General features: G+C 39.7%; 1 protein-coding gene across 1 annotated transcript; it reads right to left on the minus strand.

Moving 5' to 3' along the window:
• Positions 1-1,336: 1,336 nt before the first annotated feature.
• wdr46 (WD repeat domain 46) lies at positions 1,337-17,084 on the minus strand (the record flags this gene model as incomplete). Its single annotated transcript, XM_083895026.1, has 14 exons — positions 1,337-1,808; positions 1,907-2,020; positions 2,115-2,305; positions 2,544-2,691; positions 6,341-6,494; positions 9,414-9,649; positions 9,966-10,116; positions 10,208-10,312; positions 12,996-13,057; positions 14,849-14,936; positions 15,039-15,154; positions 15,248-15,328; positions 16,300-16,461; positions 17,028-17,084. The coding sequence occupies 14 exons, from the start codon at positions 17,082-17,084 to the stop codon at positions 1,683-1,685; spliced, it is 1,791 nt and encodes a 596-aa protein (XP_083751152.1). The 3' UTR covers positions 1,337-1,682.
• Positions 17,085-21,348: the final 4,264 nt, after the last annotated feature.

Below are 21,348 nucleotides of genomic sequence, written 5' to 3' on the forward strand. Positions count from 1 at the left end.
CTTTCTCTCTGGACTTTGGTGCAGGGAGTGAGCAGTTTACAAGGTGACATTAACTCCACTTTGCAGTAGAAAAAGGCCATCTTAAACATTCTTAAGGTATCAAAGACTTAAGAGGATGTGGATTCAGAGTTTGCTGGTAGCCATGTTTTCCATGAAAGCAAGTGAGGAAAGGAACTGGGCTCGCAACAGGAAGGTCGCCGTTTCAAATCCCGGCAAGAGCCAAGGGCTGGTGTGTCCCTGAGCAAGGCACCTAATCCATGATTGTTCCCTGGGCACAGATAAGTGCTGCCCACTGCTCCTGTGCCTGGCTTGTGTGTGTGTTCACTGCTAAACCATCAACCTCATTTAAGAAAAAAAAAGGGGGTTTCATTGACACTCACAATAAAAACACTTGGTTTCTGCTGTATCTTGTCAGCATCAGTCTTTGAATTTGGCTTCTTTTTGCATGTGCTATTGAGGGCATTTCCTGTGCAGTGCTCTAAGTAGTTTCACGATCCTAAAGTGCTGACCATGCCCTTTAACAATTTCTTTGATGGTTTATGTGAGCGAATGGTTGTTTGTCTCTATATGTGTCCCTGCGACGGACTGGCCAACTGTCCAGGGTGTACCCCGCCTGTCGCCCTATGTCAGCTGAGATAGGCACAGCATTTCCCGCGACCCTCATGTGGAGGATAAGGGCAGTAGATGATGAATGGACGGTTAATGTGAACAACTGCATAGTTCTGAAGTTTACCGCCTTTATATGTCACAAAAGCTGCCAAAGCTGACCAGGTTAATTACATGCAGCATGCATTTTTGCATGCATTTGTCCTGCTTGATTGTCATTAACGTTACTATAATGATTATGGGACACATTTTAGCAGGAAAACCACAGGTTTTGTGAAATGTAATTCAGCTGAATACTTTTTATTATTTCACATGATTTTGATTTTCCTACTGAAAAATATCAAAATGGCTACTGTGCAGTGAGCTCATTTTAATGCCTTATCTTCTTGTTACTTAACTACATCATCATTAAGTATCATTAATGATGGTCACGAAACCTTTTATTAAGTCTGGCCTATTTACAGAATCGTTCTTTACTATGTAATATCCATGTGTAATAAACAAATATATATTATTTATATATTCATTGGACTGGGGAGATTTGACCCAGTTTAGCCTGATTAATCAGTTTAGCCTGCTCCTCCAACAGTGTGTGCAGGCAGCATTTTATTTTATGCTATTACATGCAGGTTCTTTATTTAAAATGTATTATGCAACACTGAATTTAGAGAATTTTCTTCATGTTATTTATTTTTCTCGGACACACTCATATAAAACATTTGACATACACTATTCTCCATCAGTTCAGCCACAGAATTGCAAGATTTTATCAGTAGAGTTAAGAAAAAGCAATACATTGTGTTTAGGTGACACACATGCCAGTAACAGCATGTGACAGTATCAGGCCAAGTAGACAGGAAGTGCTCCAGGCTACGGGTGTTACATTGGGCTGTTCTCCCACTGCACTGAAACGGATGTACTGCCACTATCAGAATGTCCTTGTTAGTTATCAATGTCATGGACTGTTGGTGTTTTGCCCCCAAATGGCCATAAAATGTGTCATGAATTTGAAGTTCAAAAAGGTCACTCCCACAAAAGGTCACTGGCCTCTGTGCAAAACAAAGGCTGCTTCTTTTCTATTTTTTAAATCTGTCCAGAGCAGATTTCTGCCCAGATAATGACGCCTCTTCCTTCTTCTCGCTCTCCTGCTTTCTTTGCTTTCCCATCTTCATTTTGTCTTCCACACTTTGCTTGATTATATCCTGGAGTGTAAATAGATCAAGAGGTCAGCTAAGCACCGCAGCTATAAAAAATTATCACAATTTCAATTATTAAACCTTTTGCATTCTGGTTTACTTACCCTCTGGTCTTCATGAGCCACTTTCTTCTTGCGCCTTTCAACACTGCCAGCAGAACTACGTCCTTTTTTCTTATGCTTGGGCACAAACCTTTCTTTGGCGAGTGGGTCAAATCCCTGAGAAGGCAAACATTTTCAGAAGGTGGTCATCAACATTCAAAAGCACAGATTTGTATCAGACAATAACACCTGATGCGTGACAAACACTGACCAGAGCTTTGACTCGATCTTGGTGTCGCTGTTCATAGGTGGCGTGGTCAACTTTTCCCAGTTCACTTGGATCCAGGCTGATGAGTTCTGGCTGAATTTTCTCCAGAAGAGCTTTAACCTCCCATTCCCGCCTCTGCTTCACACTGCGGTACGGATTTGCGTCCAAACCGTCAAAGTTAGGTTCACCAGCACCTGTGAATTTTATTTCAGGACAGCAGAGTGAGAAAACACATTCAACTCGAAAACCTCCGCCAAGGCAGCTCGGCACCGCCCCCGCCCCAATGGGATTATTTTTGAATTGGCCAGGAGAGGGTAAGGGCGGGGGGAGCATCAGCAGTGTTTACGACAGTGAGGATAAAGCAGTAGACACACATTCTGCTTTAAATGTGTGCATTTGTGTATGTGTGTGTGATGTGAAATCAATAGGGACCTGGGATGAGCATGCTAGTGAAACCGTCTCCATGTCCCACCCCGAGGACGTCTTCGAAGGGACAGAACTGTAGCCCCCACACCGTTCCTCGCAGTCTGTGGGCCATGTAGGGCTTGGTCACAGGACTGCTCCATACATCCCTGTACACCTGCATGGAGACACACATGATAGGTTAATGGCTGTAATGCATACAAAAAAACAGCATTTACAACACTATAAACATTACATATTACAAACAAGCAAACCAAAACAAACAAACAGTGGCCACAAAAATCACATGTTATAGAGATTCCTGATATAGAAACTAGGTGGAAAAAGGATACACATTATAAAGGTGCAAAGTTTAAAGCCAAAACAATTCCAACTCTAAATTTTTAAAATCTGTGGAAACATGGCTTGCAATATTAAAAATGTTTATATTATATCAAAGTTGAGTGTCTCATTAAGCATCCACAGAAGTCTGAGTGATAATAACTATTCATAACTATTAAAAACCTGGTTTGTAAACAGCTCATTTTGCTGTCAAGACTGGTTTAGATCACTGGTCAGGACAGTGCGAGTGTGGCAGATAACGCTCTGATTGACAGTCGCGTCGGGAACAGATGGACTCTGTCTCCCGGGGTCCACCGCCACCGAAACTCCCCGGTGATGAGGAGGCAGCCAGTGGAGGTACTACACATGTCAGCGGCGAGGTTCGGGTAGATGATTTATGATTGGTTTGGATTTATTGCGTAATAAATCCCAGAGATAACTCCGCCCAACTTTCAACAGTAAAAAAGAGAAATATTTTGAATTTGGATGAAAACTTATTTCTAATATTTTTATGTTAAATATTATGTGCATAAGACCCTAAATTACATAGTAAGAAGACTTGTAGATTTGGGTTTCCAAAGGTTTTGAGTCAAGATAATGGACTGTTTTCAGGAGTCAACTTATTTCTACTTTTATTGATTATTGATTAAATGTGCTACAAACTGTTCAATGTCCCATCTTTTAATGTTATGCATCTGTATGATGAAGCTGGTGTGTCACGGTGCTTTAAAACTCAGTCAAGTTCTGCTTTCACTCCTGGACCGTGGTCAGGAGGTGGTTGTTTTTCCAGGGATATAGACGTAATTCTTCAGGCAAACATCCTCCCTTCATACTGACAGATGATATACACACAGACAGTTGGCCTGATCTGGTGGAGTTTGTGCATTCATTTATTCCCACTGGCACACAGAATTATGGCTTCTCATGATCCACACTAAGGCTGGGTCATATGCGTCTCAATAATATCTTGAAATTGTAAGTTGACACAATGATATACAAGATATATGGGGATATAAAGCTGCATGCACAGGTTGTTTCTCTGGGCTCAAAGTTTTCTTTAAGGGGTTTGCGCTTCTCTAGGAGAGTGACAATACACTGTAAATACAATCTAAAATAATACTGTTTATGATCTGTATTGCAAAATCCTAAAACAATTACCTTTAATTATAACTGGTCAATAAATAAATATGATGATTATCAATGCAACAGCAACTCTTACTCGACCCCTCACCCAGAGCGCACTCACAAACACACATCCCAAGTGAGGACAAGCATTGACATGATTCATTCTAACCCTCTAACCCTTATATTAACATCACATACATTCCTAACCCTAACCATTAACTGAACCCAAAATAAAACCAATTCTTAAACCACAAAAAAAAAATGTTTGTATCTCATTCATCCTTATTTCCTCTCCTCAACATTATTTTAATTATAAAAGGAGCAAATGTAATGCAACCCAATTTCCCCCCGGGGATTCAAAAAGTATCTTGATTCTGAAGAGAAGTGAAACAGACATTGTCCTCATTGTCACTCATTCATAAATTAACCCAGGTGAAGCGTCTTTAAACATGGTTAAACTACTCAAGATAAAGAAAACTAACCTGGATGAGAGAGAACAGGCCTCTTGTCACATGTATCAATATTATCCTGCAGTCAACTGTTTCTTATGCCTGGTGCTTGACAGTGTGTTGTCTCCTCGTCAAATAAATGTGTTAGCGCAATTCCTTATGCTGTGCAGTCTAATGGAGGGAGAGGGTCTGTACTTTACCATCTTCTTCCCCTCCATGAGTGAATTGAAAGACGAAGCAAAGTGTCTCACACATTAGTGCCGACTCCATGTGTTGTCTTAAATGTAAAACAACTATTATTTTTATCGCAACTGCACATCATGTGAGGCCCTGTGTGCTTATCTCCAAACCTGCCTTTGGCACATTTCTTTAAAGTTCTCCAACCCTTTCTTTATGAACACTGATTTTCATCTCAGATTCTTTTTTTTTTTTAATTTTGCATCGTTTCTGCTCACGTAGCTTCACCTCGCGCACAAGCAGATCCATCTCGCCATTTAAAGAGCAATGCGCTTAATTTTATGCCCAAAACACAACAACAAATTCCGAAACTAAATACAACTCCTTCTTAGACAACACTCTGTCTAAGAAGAAGACATGCTCCAATTTTGAGTATCCCATGGACAAGTGTAAAGGAATTGGGCTCGTAACCGGAAGGTTGTCGGTTCAAAATCCCTGGACAGGTCAAGGCCTGGGGTGCACCTGAGCAAGGCAGCCAATCCCTGTTGCTACCCAATGCTCATACGCCAGCTTGTGTGAGTTCACTAGTTTTGTGTAAAAAAAAAAAAAGGCAACATCTAGAGGCAATAATCCTATTCTGAATTGTATTCAAAATGGTTGAATTCACTCAACAGCGAGACTTCCAGCAGATATTAAGAGTTGCAGTGCATGACAGGGATGGGTGTGAGAATTCGATTTGCTTGATTATACAAAGTACACCGGTCACTTTGATTATTCGTAATACAATGACAAAGATGTAAAAACAAATGTTTTATCAGTGATTTGAAAAATATATTTCTACAATAATGGCGACCTAATTTGTGGTGCATCTATTCTCACAAGGTGGCAGTGAAAGTAAACAATGACTTAGTGGACGTCAGTGTTTGTTTACAGAAGTGATGAAATTCATGAGGTTTCTTTAACTCCTCTTGAAGCTGCTTCTGTTAAACATGCTGTACATGCCACAGGTGATGGAATTTACCAGAGTCTTTGAATGCATCTCCTTAGCTGCTCAACACACTGTGAACCTTGCATTATGTTCAATGGTTCATAATGATTAATTAATTGTTCTACGCTGCTCTCTGTTATTTTTACTTTTTGGGATTAATATAATAAACTAGAAAAGCACTCAGAGAGCGCAGATTTCCGCCAAGCTGTACAAATGTCCTTAAAAGGATAGCTGTGTAAACTATGTGTGTATGGTAGCAGAGCAGGCTCCATGACAAAATAATCTCATGACCTGAAACTACATATCCTGCAGACATGTGGTTATACGGTCAGCGCTTCTCAGTAATTATGTGAGGGGCGGTCCAGAGGACGTTGTCAGTGAGCGTAGATTTGATTAAACGTGCAACTTTGTGCAGCTGTGGTCTCCAGCTGTATACCTGTGATGTGATGTTTGTTTTCAAATAATAAAACATGATAAAATACAAATGTCAGTGTGTGAACATGTATTTTGAAAAGTATAGTCAGCTTTTCAGAGTTCTGATGAGCTTTCTAAAACATGTTTATCCTCCTTTTTTTCTCAGATAATCCATGAAAACACTAGAAAAGCACCCAGAGAGCGCAGACCTCCTCCAAGGCAGCTCAATATATAAATAAAATATTACAATAGTAGATTATTTCGTTTTTTGTAAGTACACATGAGCAGGTGGGCTCAATGTATACAGAAAAAAAAGGTTAGGAACCACTGACCTGCACAATATCTCCTGTAGCTGCAGACAGTAGCCCTCTGTGGCTCAGTGACAAAGAGGAAGCTCCAGCAGGCAGGAAGTAGGACTTGAGGGGCTTGAAGGCTCTAATGTCATAAACCTTCAGCTTTTTATCCATTCCAGACGTAACCATGTATCTAACAAAGGAAGAAAACCAGGACAACAGACTGATTACATGGAGGAGTGCAGCTCACTGGGTCAACACAGAAAATCAAACCTGACAATGAAGTGACAACAAAGTGGAGCTGATTCATCATTAATAGGTTTCCTCTGGTAATGCGTTTGCCTTAACTCAACCACTGCACAGCCCGGGGACAGAAGCAAAAAGAACTGTACTTAATTCACACATTCTTGGCAACATGTGATCCACTGCATGTATGGACACAGACATGCAGAAGTATATTAGTAAAGCCTTTTATTTCCACCTTAAAATGTTCCAAGTTAAAGCATACATTAATAACACACACAGAGAGACCAGTGATAGTGAATTTCCATGTCTGGATTAAAGCTACATTGTACATGTAACATTTTTAATATAAATAATTGATCTCATGTCAAATACATCTGCACAGCTGCTGTATACACAGAAGCTGTGTTTCCATCATGTAGAACAGTTCAGTTTTGGTTTTTTTTGTGTTTCTATTAGGAATAGTAGAAAAATAACCAGCCCCTACCCATTCCCATTTTTGGCACAAGTCAAACGTTGAGATAAACAACATTGACACACAAGGAATTTCATGCTCCTGGGGCCAGAAAAAAAACAAAACATGTTCTGTGACAGCACCGTGCCCTTTGTCCACCAAAAATCTAATGTTGACTGACATCAAAATGTTCACTGTGAGTCTTGGTCAACATTTGTTCTAAAGCCCTAAAATAATTATACTGCATTAGACTCATCTTTGTCTCATACATTAAGAAAAATATTAATAATGCAACCCTCAGCAAATACAATGAAAATGTTTTATTTTATCTACTGAATGAGAGTCTCAGTATCTATATCTGTTGCATAGGTCACAAACACAAAACACGTCCTGTTTCTGCTTCAAAGTAAAAGCACTGTGGCATTTCAGATTCAATTGTTCCATTATGAAATATGTGTAACACTGACGTGTGTGACTTCATACTGGGTGAAACCAAACTTAAGTGGCATTTCTACCAAGTGGAATGGTTCTGTTTGCAAGTATGGTCAAATGTTTTTGCGTTCCCATTAGGAATACAACACAGCTGGTTAAAAAAATAACTAGCCTACCATAAAAGTAATTGATCGCTCTTTTCATCTTCCTCCTGCACACTAAAAACACAGACGTCGTCTTATTCAGTGTCGGACTTGAACAGCCTCAGAATGTCTTTGTCACAGTCTCTCTTTCATTGTCGCTCTCAATGTCACTTTTGTTTTGAGGTGAATTTGCGTGTGTGCCGTTCTCTTCATCATGCAGCAGTCCAGCCTTTCGAAACCCATTTGTGATTGTGGATTTTTTTCACACTGCCCCACGCTGTCAGGATCCACTGGCAGACTCTTTGCATGCGGCCAGTTTTGGCCTGTAAAAATCTATAGATTAGCTGCATCGTTATATAGGCCGCAGGGTTCAAATTGTGTGAAAAAAGTAGCAGCTTATATTAGTCTGGAAATTACGGTAGTATCAAAATAACCAGCCCCAAGCTTGACGTCTTGTTGAGACAAACAGCCAAAAAAAAGAGCTGCTGGATGTCTTCCATTGTTATCTGTTACGGCATGAAAAATGTCGTTGTACGTTGACATCGCACTGATACAACGTCAAGCTAAGTAGGAAGTGGACTCCAGGTCAGCTCGTGTCCGACTCTGGTCCGACTGAACATGCAGTAGGGCTGGGCGATATGGCCTCAAATCAATATCACGATATATTGAGCAGCTCACCTCGATAACGATAAATGAACGATAATTAACTGCTCTCTTTAGTTAACTGCTCAAAGGTAGCAAGGAGAGAGAGGATGTTCTGTTGCGTGGAGTTCATAATCTGCGATGTATGCAGCAAAGTTTCGCTTTTGGCTGCCAAATTTTAAGTGCATCCCTAAATATAACATATTTATAGGCAAGAACAATATAACTGTAATTATGACGTATTTGATTGCTCGCCGGTTTAGAAAAATCCCTGCAGCTAATTTTGATCACATTCAGCAAATTTATCAGGGGAAACGGGAGGAAAAAATAGGGCGTCTTTTAGAGCATCCTGCATAAAATAGGGCGTCTAATTCCATATTATTTTTGGCACAGGGCGTCCGCGGGTGCCCGGACACCTTGCTGGCTAAAAGCCTGACCTTTTCCCTTCTTGTTACAGACTGGAGGGAGTGGAGTCACGCGACTACACACGCTGTACACAGCCAGAGCATGTTGGGACATGAACATACCAGTAGCCTGCACACACACACACAGCCAAAAAAGACGTAACAACTTTTCTTTCTTCTTTTTAAAAAAAATACAGAATATGCCGACATGGGCAAAATCACGTCGGATAATGTTGTAAATTTCAGTATCTGTAAATTTTTCGGTTTATCGCCCAGGCCTAACATGCAGTAGTTGCTTGAGGACCAAACACATCGTCTGGGTGGTATTAAAATACGTTAGAGATGCACCGAAAATTTGGCGACCGAAACATATCGGCCGAAAATGGCATTTTCGTTTATCAAAACAAAATGACCAAAACAGACTGTTGCGATGATGCAGGCTTTTAGTCAGCGGGACGCCCTGTACTAAAAATAATAAGAAATTAGACGACGCATGCAAAGACAGCGTCCCACACACACCTGTCTATTCCTGCTTAGAGTCTGTCCAAGATTAGTTTGGAACACCAATAAAACTGTTCCAACAAGACGTGAGGACACTGTGGAACAGCAGCTATTAAATGCTGGAAAGTCTCTTTGCGCAAAAGTGAAACTTGGCTGCATACGGCGCAGATTATCATTACACTGTGTCATCAGTTTGACATTTTCACAATGACAAGTTGATGCAAAAAAGAAGCATGTAAATAATAATGTGTTTGTGGACAGACTCCAACTCAGTAAACGTTGAGGTAACTCACGTGCCGGTCTTGTCAACAGTGACTGAGCGAACGCCGCCCTGGTGACAGAGCATCTTGACGAGGGCCTCCTTTTGGTTTGGCGACCACAGGGTGACTGTGCCGTTGGAGTGTCCCAGGTGGACGATGGCATTGTGAGGGTTCTGGCACATCACGTCAAGCCGACCAGTCTTGGTGCAAATGGCTGCCACCTCTTTTCCCACAGACACATCCAAGTACTGCAGGAAACTTGTAGAACTCTGAAAATGAGCACGACAACAGGAGAGTTTGTCAGAACTTAAGTGACTTAAACCTCCCAAGGAAATCATTATATTAATGATAAAATCATTATATTGTAAGAACAGTATACATAATTATGTATAAATGATCAGCTATCAGGTTAAAATGTGAAACAGTTGTTACAGTTATTATTTTGTTGGTGTGGCAGCAATACGCTTCCCTATATTTTAATCTGAAAAATAAAATAAAATAAAAATGAACACCAGGGTGGCAGAGAACAGCTCTGTGTTACTGTAATTTAAGTGCATATTTTAAGCAGCGTTTAAGTGAACCTACCGCTGTGGCTAGCAAAAAGTGGTAGGGAAGGAACTGCATACGCAGGACATCGTTGAATTTGCGGATGCAGTGAAGCTCAATTCCCTTGGAGTCATAAATATAGAGCCATTTCTTTTGAGCCACTGCATACATGTCCTCACTGTGGAGCCACCTTAACAAAACAAACACAGAGAATCCTTGTACGCAACTGTAAACCACTGCATTTTGTGAAGCACATTGTCGAGAAGGGCTGGACAGCTTACTTTACGTCATTGACAGACTCCATCACGTTGATTTCACACATAAGTTGTTTGGACTGCCAGTCTATACAAGCGACATGGCCTCTCCTCCCACCAAGCAAAAGATGACTGAAGAAGACAAAAAAAACAATAATTAATAACAACACTCAAACAATGCGTTCACCAATAGAGATTGGGATTATAAGAAATATTAAACAACAGTACCAGACTATGGAAGAACCAAATGTTGCCGTTGATCCAGTTAATAGGTCAAGTGTGAAAATAATTTCTTATTTCTTTGGTAATTGTAGAATAACCTAATTGCATGGATTGTTTTTCATTACACTAGAATGAGCATTTTATAATGTATGTTGACTGTATGGAGGCCGTTTTGGACCACTATGCGTTTACAACCGATACAACCACAATGGACTAACTAAAAACCTTTTGAGTTTTGAACTGAACGCCCCAGGTTCTCCAACATATTTGGAGAGAGGTGAGGGATATTCCGCTACGTAACGATTTCCCCTTGTTTTATTCATCTTCCCATCATCTATCTATAAAGCAAGCTGCGTCTGTGTGTGTGTGTGTGTGTGTGTGTCTGTGACAGGCATATCTCGCTGATCGTTTGTTAGATCACCCTAAAACTTTGGATATGGGTTGAGAATGGCCCGATGGTGTGCATCATTGATTTTCACTTCAGACTGGCTCATCAGCAGCAGCAGCTGTGTTGTGCTGTCTAGAGCAGGGAGATCGGATTGAAGAGGTTGTCCTCATGGTGGGTGAGACATTTTCACACGGTTCAACGCAGAATATGGAGTTATACTGAAAAGAGTTGGGAGTAATAGTGGTCAGATAGACCCACACACCGCGCCCACAGCCAGCCGCTCTCACTGCAGCCCTCCCACACCGTGGCGGAGCCTGCGCCTCGCACCGAGCAGAGCTGGATAGTGGACCGCGGCTGCCCGGGACTTACCTTCCACTTTTTTATTTTAAAAAATAAAAAATAATTAAAAAACAAGAGGAGCGTGGGCTCTGCGACAGCCTCCACTGCTGCAGCAGCAGCGTGTTCGTGCTGTCTTCTGCTGTTGTTATTTCCCGGCTGTAGCTGCTGCTGCTGAGTTTCAATCAACTCATGAAAAATAATTTGGCCAATACTGAAAAATCTCATTCAGCTCCCACTATAGGAATGCATACTTCTTACGGGCACTGCACTAGTCCTGATAAATGCCAGCAGAGTATGGGTGAGTGGTGTCCACAATAAAAAACACCGTATATTATATCGTTACCCCTGTACACAATGTATTTTCAATCCACTAGATGGTGGGTGTGAAAGTGTTCATTCTCAAGAGAGGTGTTGTGTGAGTATATCACAATATAAGTGGTTAGCACTCTTGCCTTTGCAGCTAGAAGACCTGGGTTTGAGCCCCGTTTGGAACTAGGGCATTTCTGCATGGCATGTGCGTGGGTTTTCTCCGGGTTCTCCGGCTTCCTCCCACAGTCCAAAAACATGCAATGTGGGGATTAGGTAAAATTGGTCAATCTAAATTGACCGTATTGTGGCGTCTCTTCTGATTCCCTAAATATAGAAGTTTTAATTTTACTAGAATGTTTCTTTGACAATTGATTCGTATGATGACATTTAACAAAGTCTATGGACACAACAGCCACGTGAACACTTCTCCTCATAAGAGAGGAAAAATAGAAGATAAAATGGCAAGCAGCAGCACGCACATCAAGTGAGCCAGTTCGAAAGAACATCACTGCTGATGTGTTGTTGTGCCAGACCAGGTAACCCAAGAAGGTAAAAATTGGAATTCTGTCCGAACTGGATATAAACATGAAACGGAAATGAGCAAGTCGATGCAGAAATGACACACCTTTCTTATCCCCCAGTATCACGGAGGACAGCAGAGTGATGACAAAGATGGAGCTTGACTTGTAAACTGGTGAGACTGGAGTGGAGCAGCAAGCACCAGGTACAGTGACCAGACAGAAGAGTCTAAGACTCTTTTATTACAGGGTGCAGGTTACGTCAGCACCATGACAAACATGTAGGAGCTGTTGTTAGGTTAATAAAATACAAAAGTAAACATTCACAGGGTAAATATACACATTAAAGAAGGGCTGAACAATTAGTATAGATAGAATATATGATTGCAATTGAGAAATTTTTTTCCTAATTACATTTGTTTAAATTTAAATAAAAGAACATTCAACAGTCAAAAATGCAGTTCAGTTTCAGGCAAAACATCTGCTATTGCAATAACCATTTGAAATTGATAATTGCTCTATTGTGTTGCCTTTGTTATTGTAACTTTATTTATTTTGGCACTTGCTCTGAGCCCTATGACACTATTTTTTTCATAGCAGCGATAAATATGGAAACTGGATGCTGCCAAACCGACCCCTACAACTAGACCGAAGTACAACTTTTTAAATTCTTATGGTTACTGAAGCCCTAGAGTCACTTAACCAATAATACAGCTACTGCTTAATCATGTAACAAGGCTTGTCGTGTTTATTTAATTAGGGAGGTAAACTATTAAGTAATTACATCTGTACTTTCACCGCAACAATAATGTTCACTCTTACAGTTTCATACAACCTGTATACATATTACCATTTCATTATTGAGAATGTTGGTCTTAGTTTGGACATTCTTGTGCTGCCCCCAAGTGGTAAAAAACACTAATGCAGCTTTAAATTGAGAACAATTTGAAGCAGATTTGTACTGCTTTCATCTTCTTAATACTTTTTTTTTTAAGAACCAAAATGGTGATGATGTGAGTGAAGAGTGCATGATACTGACCGTCCAGTTTTGTTATAATCCACTCGATATGGTCCAAACTGAGACAGTTTCAGGTTAAAATACTAAACAGGAACAAAGGTAGAGAGGGGAAAAAAAATAAAATCAAGGCAGGAACAGAAGAATTTGACAGAGTGAATGGATTTCAGTTTAAATACAACACAGATATATGTTTGTTTATGACTGTATGTTCACAGAAGTTCTGCAGCAGGTATTCAATCGTATTTTGATAATGATTAATCTGTTTGTGTTTTTCTGATTTGAGCTTCTCAGATGTAAATACATTCTGGTTTATTTGCTCCTCTAAGTGCTTTGGTTTGTGAATAAGACATTTAATGTTGTAGTTATTTTGAGTTTTGGGGGTTTTACCCCTGATATTTATGGACCAAACATCGTTTATATTATTTAAGAAAATAGAACTAAATGACTTTGAAATTGACCATTATTGGCTGATGTATGAGGCAGTTTAATTAACAGCAGTGGCTGTTAATTAAACAGTCCTTGCCAGTTTCACTCGCCGGGTGGTGATCAAATGAGTGAGCGAACTTGGGCATAAGTTACCTGGCCAAAGAAGGAGTTTACAGCAGAATAATGGCAAAGAAAGCTACGATATGAGATGCCCCATCTACATTCCATACATAGATGTTATGCACTTTGTTCTACATGTTGTGAATAAATCGTGACAAGTTAAAAGGGTATGACCTCTCTGTATTTTGCTTTCACAGCAAAAATTGACAGTGGAAAATTTGCTTGTTTTCGTCAGTATTATCGTTCAAGTATGTCGCAAAGTGTCCTGTTCCTATTTCAAAATAAACAGACTGAGTTTCACTTCCCTGATTCTGTTTTTACAACAATAATTGTCCTGGTATTAAGTCGAGTACAGAGGAGTATTTAGGGTCCATGTCAATCTAACGTTCCTAGCATGCATACTCGATCTCATTTTCCAGTACAGCAGCAGTGACAGAAAACTGCCCCGATGTATGTTGTATTCTTTAAGCACTGACTCATACATGCATGGGCACTGGTGCACTTCTCTTATAACATCACGGGAGTTTCCATGGTTACCATCAAGTGTGTGCTACAAGGGGAATGAACTGCTGGCACACAAAGTCCACGTGTGAACTGGTTCCCTTAGTGTCTGCATGGACTGACCAATGCAGAAATAGGTGAATTATCAAATTTGGGCCATGCAGACATTGAAAGTATGTCCTGGTCCTGATAGCATTTAAAAGAATGTTTTATGGTTTTCAAAAGCAAACTAATTACAGCTGCTTTGTTTGTGGCAGGTGAACAGGAGACAAGCCACTGGTGAAAAGATGACATCATAATAAATAAACATATACTCTCTATCTCACACTCACACAGACTACTAAAAATCATTCTCAAAGTAATCACTGCTCTACATAGCCTCTCCTCTACATGCTGGCCAGAACGGTGTTGTGTCTCCCAGCACCCAGAATCACAAGCAAGGGCGCATTTAGCTCAGCTGGTCACATGATGTAGGAACAGGCCATATTTTCCCCTTAAGCAATTAAAAAACAACATAGGTTGGAATCATTCGTCTATATATTTATATTAATTGTGTCTTTTTGCTTTACCTACACAAGTGGCTGTGAACATATCTATATATAATAATATCAGCAGCATAGTGGTCCGACTGGTTCCACTTGTAATTAACATTACCTGGCTGGGTGGGTCAGATTCAGCTTTCGCAACAAATCGGGTAGATGCGGGTTATAAAAACGCCCGACTCACTAATCACTGCTGCACATACATCCAGTGAAAACCTGCCTAACACCCTAGCACTTATATGTCTGGAGTGAAATCTTCAAAACACATCCAGCGAGTGTCCCCACCTTTGCTCCAGATGTTATATCCACAGCATCCGCAATATCGTCCTGAGAGATAGTGCATGTGTCCTCATCTTCGTCTCCTTCTAGAAACCTGGGATTGCGAGAGAAACCCGTCAAAGCGGTTTTCAACTGTTTTGTTATAAGGTAATCTCTGTTGAATCGGAGTCACTTAATGAACATGGCAGCTTTTTACCCTGCGTCCTCTGGGAGAAGGAGGTCAAAGCGAGCGGCTTGTTTCTTGGCCATCTCGCTAGTTTCTTCAGAGCGAGCTATCGCTGTCTTCAACGTGTGTTGTTGCCCCTTGCGAGGCTAGATAGACAGAGAGAATGTGACCAATGAGTTGGCAGATGAAAACAGTTTAACTGCATGTAATGTCAATAAAAGAGACACTGCATTGTTTACCTTTTTAATTTTATCTTTCCTCTTAAACTTTTGCAGCCTTTCTTCGGGAATCGGAGCAGGACCAGGGAAAGGGTCGGATTTCTGTGGAGTACAACCAATTTTGAGTAAATACACAGGATTTGCTTTGTTTCACTTTTTTACATCAGTCTCAGACCAGACTGTATTCAGGGTTGTGTGGACAAACATCCTCTCATTACTTCCCATTTTCAAATCAGATTTGTGTGGCCCGAGCTCAGATATTATATCTGATAAATGGCCCATCGTGAGCATACCACTTTTTATCTATATGTATACATTGAGTGTTGCCATCATTATCCTGTAATGGCAGTGTGGCAAATCCAAACAACAACAAACGTTTAAACGAGTTATGCTGTAGTCAGTTATGTAGTTATGCTCCGACAGCTCAAAGTAAGTTTGCATTAAAACACACAAAGACATCCCAAAATCTGAGGAGTTTAAGAACTGCAGCTCAGCTCTGTTAGCAGATTCATAACGAGAGCCAGGGTGTTTACAAATGCTGATATTTCAGCATGGTTTTCATGTTAAGGCTGGTCCATCTTTAGCTTTGAGAGACATTTAACAAAATGTTTACCCAAGTAATTTTTAGATCACTTCATCCATTGCCCATGTCACTAACACATGGGACTGTGACTGTCTGTGTGTTCTCTGATGTAGCAGAACAGGAATAGATGCGAGAAGCTCAATAAACACACACTAAACTGAAATGTCAAATGACAATCCAAATTAATGGTAGTAGATGTGGCACCAGATTATCAATTTCTGTGTGTGTGTGTGTGTGTGTTTTGAGGGGTGTGTGTGTTGGGTGGAGGAAAACTACAAATAACCGCCTGATAATACCCAGCGTCTATCAATTAGCCCCTTCGCTTGAAAAGCCCATCCCTCTTATGCATCAAGAAATTCACCCAGAGAGGATATGAAATGATGAAAGTGGTATTTTGAAGCTTTGGTGGTCACATAATAACCACTTTTATTCTATCATAGTCATACTAACAACAATAAATGGATAATTAAAATAGCCTTAACATTCTTACTCCTGAAATGAATTTGTTTCTGTATGATCCAGCATCCTCAAGTTTTCTTTTCTGTGTTTGCTGTGGAGCATCTTGGGCTTTTCCTCCATCTTTTCCATCTTTGTTTTCGTTATTATTTCCTTCCTCCTTCTGCTGTAGTTTATCCCAGTAGCGCGCCGGTGGCTGTTGAAGAGGAGCAGACAAAGGGATGATATTAGAAGCAATGTTGCGACATGTAAGACAACATACGGGAGGATGGGTACGAACTCAGGCAACTTATCAAACGTTGTAAATATTCTAGGCAAAAATTCTATCGACAACTGCAAATGCATCAACACACAATTTCTGATGGTGGACTTTAATAAAGAGTTTGCTTGTAACATGAAGCTAATGAAAGAGAAAGGGGGAAAATGCTTGATTTTTAAGTGGACTCTTCCCATATTTACCCCCTTGTTTAGTCGGTTTTCCTCACACCATGTCATGTTTACAGTCCTAATATCGCTGTAGAGTTTAGAATTTATTCATCTGTTATTATTTCAGCGTCCCCCTCTATAATAACATTCACAAAGCATTGATATGAATTTGGTTCACACTTTTATCTGCTCGCACACCATCAGCTCTGCTGCTGGCGCTAGCAAATAAACCACTGTTACTCATTGTCTGTTCGCGCCGACAACATTAAGAAACTGACTTGGTTGTATAAAAAAAAAAAAACAACAACATTTTACTGGCTAAATAATCACATTTACCTTGTTCTTTTTCCCCACGTGTGGGCTCTTCACGTCAGCCGTGCTGGGAGACGCCATCTTTGTTGTGTACGCGTTGTTGAGTTCCTGTGACGTCACTTTGGTAAACGTCACTTCCTGTTCTGGATGAGCCAATGATTGATTTTTCTGTAAATTTTCTAGAATCAGGCCTAATTTCATTGGTTTTCTGATGGAATTCAAGGAATAATATATTCACACTTGAATATCTGTCAATACGATTACGAGTATAAAAACTGTTAATTTCTACACAAATCCCTCCTTATCACATGCTTATTTATTTTAACATTTATTTTGATATTATGATGTTGTTGTTTTATTTTAGAATGTATCTTTCTTGATACATCTTGATTAATTTTACCTAATTTTCTTTAGGTAAAAATTCACAACCTCACATTATTATTATTGTGAAGTTTTGTTCTGTCGTTCTCAATATGTCCACCAGATGTCCTCAGACTGTTTTACTTAATTTAACCACACAGGGTCAACCGAAGGTTCTAACCTACCCGTGAAGATGGATAGTCGTTAGTAGTTAGATAGTTTTTTTTTGTTTTACAAAAAAACAAGAACATAGTGACTGGGGGAATACCAATTCTGACCTTTCTGACAGATATTGCATTTGCAATTTAAATGATGTTGCATTTTTTTCCAAGTCAGTGTTCAGTTTATTTAAGCACTGTGTAAAATATATTCTCTTTTAACTACTCGTTATTACCAGGGGTGTAGTGGTCGGTGGACGCGGGGGAACGGCATTCCCCTGTATTTTAACTTAATGCCCGCAGGCCAGAACCGGCCCTTCAAGCGGCCCATTACGATAAAGGGGAGGATGAGGGGACAAATTCATGAATGTCGGCTATTGCCCCCGAAAATACAGTCCCTTCACTGCCTCATACATCAGTCAACTACTGGCTGACATGACAGCTGACCACACTGACCTTCTTTTAGTCAGGCCAACTCACTGCAGAGGGTCTGTGATTTAAGAGATGAGATTATCACCTTGTTTGCACTAAGAGCCAACTCTGGCAATTGGACCGGAATATTATTGTTACTATTACTTATATTTCTGCAAAATTGTGGCCATTGCACCTTAATGTTGTTTATATTGTTACCTCTAATTTTGTAACAGCCAATTGTGACTGTTATACCCAAATGTTGGTGGTACTGTATCTTTGCTCTTTACTCTTTGCTCTTTACTGTAATACTGTAACGTTTTTGCACTATACGCAAATTGTATTGTACCTGAATGTTGGTGGTTTTGTTACTTCCCTTTTGTATCTATTTGTATCAGGTTACTGTACATGCAACACTAAATAGTAGTACAGGGGTTGACCCACTGGCTGGACAGCCTTCAGAAAAGCTGGTCCTTCGGAAATAGTCTGGTCCTTTTGGCGAGATTTTTTTTTTGCAAGATATTTTTTTTTTTTTGTCTAATAAATATTTGTTTGAAAAAACATTGCCTATGTTATCATTTTCGCAATTGTATAGCTTGTTATAAAGTAATAATACATACTGCAATTCACCATTTATACTAGCAGTTAGTGGGAGTTGGCAGGTGGATTGCTTCAGTTACAGATCTTTTTGACAATGACTGGCAAAAACTCTATTTGACTGTGGGTGTGTGAGTGTGTGTGTGTGTGTGTGTGTGTGTGTGTGTGTGTGTGTGTGTGTGTGTGTGTGTGTGTGTGTGACAGAGAGAGAGAAAGAGAGCCGTCTAATTGCAATGATATATGGCTTAAGCATTCACAACTTGGGTCTACCAGAATGTCCTAATTATATTATATAATACAATATAATACACAAGAAAAGCTGTTTTGAGTATGGTTGCCAAATGTCAAAATTCTAAGTATGGCTTCGTGTTGTTGAACTCAATTTAGGTTTTTGCAGCTTTTACCATGTCTTTTTCATACAAAAGTCCAAAGTCTAAATTAATAGATAAAATAAATCAAGTTGACCTTTTGCCTTATATATAGAACACATAAAACACATACATACATAAAACACTGCACAACATGCTTGAAACTCAATAATTATACTATAAAATGTAAGAAGCATATAAACTGTAACTCAAAAAGTACACCTTGACCTGCTGGCAGAAACACAGAATCAGTCAAAGGTGATTCTAGTTAAAAATTAACTTTAAACTTCAACTCTTCAAATGAGAACCAAGAGAGATAAATCGAGTAAATATGCTGTATATCTCTTTTAAAAAACTTCTTGTCAGTGCTGTAGAACATTAACACGGACACTTTTGTGTTTATACAATACTGTACAAAGGTTTCAGGAAACCTTTGCCTCAAATCCTGCGATTATTGGCATTTGGATTGGAATAATGTGAGTCAAACATGGTCTTATATATCAACAAGGTGTCGATGGGTTTAACTCATACAACATGTGCATGTAATGTTCAAAGATGGCTTGATGTAAAAGACCCTTTTCGCAGAAAAAAAATGTGGGACAAACACATTGATGTGGCAAAGGTTTTATAAGGGATGCCCTTCCTGGTGCAAAACCTCCCCATTTATTCGGGCTTGGGAGCGGCACTAGGAGTTCACCTGATGTGGCCTCCCCGGTGGCTGGGTCACACAGCTCAGCTTTAATAAGCTGTGATCAATAACCACTAAAAACAAAAGCACGAGGACTCAACAAGCTGGTGGAATAAGATTTCGAAATCAGTTACTACAGTCTTTTCTTTGTCCAGCTCAAAACGGCTGGGATAAATGACACACTAGGAATAATAAAAGCGCAAATATTCTTTCTGCACATAATCAGACTCAACATATCTTAAGGGCCATGGCCAAGTGGAAAGGAATTGTGCCTGTAACTAGATGGTGGCCAGTTCAAATCCCAGTGTAACAGACTATAGTATACCCCCAGCCCAGAATAAACCTGGGGTTAAAGTTAAATATGATAGATTATACCCTGGGTTTATTATTGCCTAGGCCAGTGTTTCTCAATTCCAATCTGGCCTAGGCTGAGTTAACCCGGAGTATAAATTAGCCTATATAGAATTACTTAATTGTTCAACATTTTATTGGGGTTCAGCTGTGTCCTGTAAGTTAAGTGAGAAAGCACCACATCAATATCACCTGAAGAAAATGTGAAATGTAATGTATATTATTCCAGGGTAAATTAAATGTTCCTGTTTAGTGAATATACTGTGTGAACACAATCAACATCTATTTACACAAGAGGGTTATACGCTGCCCTAGAGGGGCATCCTCTGGTTTAGGCCAGTTTATTCCCGGGTATATTCACGCTAAACTATACCCAGGTTTATTCTGGATAGGGGGTTAATTTGGTCTGTTTCACCGTGAGATGTGAAATTCACTATCACTGATTGGTGTGTGTGCAAAAATGACTCATTCTAGATCTTAAATACATGTATGCATCCCAACAATACCATGCATGTATTTATATAGTGCTTTTCTAGTCCTGATGACCACTCAAAGCTACAGTTTTGCCCTTCACCCATTCACATTCATTCATGCAGCATGGAGGAGAGAGAATCTGCTTACACATGAGAGCGTTACAACAGAGTCAGAATATGTGATGAATGAATGGTTTAAAATGCAATCTAATTTGAGGGAAATGAAGGAAAATAATAGACGCAAAGGCAACTTCCTCTTGCTTTCCATTAAAAAAAAATGATCACGTGTGCAGCCGAGTACATGTTTCTCAACATTTAACTGACACTTTTGAAATAGGGGGAAACCAAGTAAAAGGGGATGTGTAGCAGGATGAAAGCACGGTCGAGGGAGGAACGAGGGAAAAGGAACGCCTCTCCGAAAACATCTGGCACTGAATGTTAACTAAAGCAACGATGAAGACCAGCTGTTTGCCTTTAAAACAAACAAACAAAAACACAACAACACCATGAATGTCCATGTCTGTGTGCTGCAGATGCAGGAGAGATGCCTCGATAAGACTCTTAAAAATGTAACCTAAAAGTTGAAGTATTTATTACTGATGTTTGTTCTTTTTAATCTTTATTTACGTATATCCTACATCAGAGGTTCCAAACTCACGCTTATTTTAAAGTTAGAACGAAAACTGTCCAGTCAACAATACTTTTAATGATCATAATCATAATCATAATACAATAGGTTACATTTATCACATTATTAAATGTATGAACTTCAACATTTAACAGTATATAAGCTTGTCTGGTGTTTTAATTACAGTTGTGTTATACATGTTGTTATATTGCAACTCTGTCTGTTATTTATAGATTAATTTTGCATCATCATCATCATTATCATGCTCTTTTCTGTGAACTACTATATAAGGATGCCAAAACAAACACTTT

This window comes from Microchirus variegatus, assembly GCF_963457635.1.
Source record: "Microchirus variegatus genome assembly, chromosome: 9".
Taxonomy (NCBI): domain Eukaryota; kingdom Metazoa; phylum Chordata; class Actinopteri; order Pleuronectiformes; family Soleidae; genus Microchirus; species Microchirus variegatus.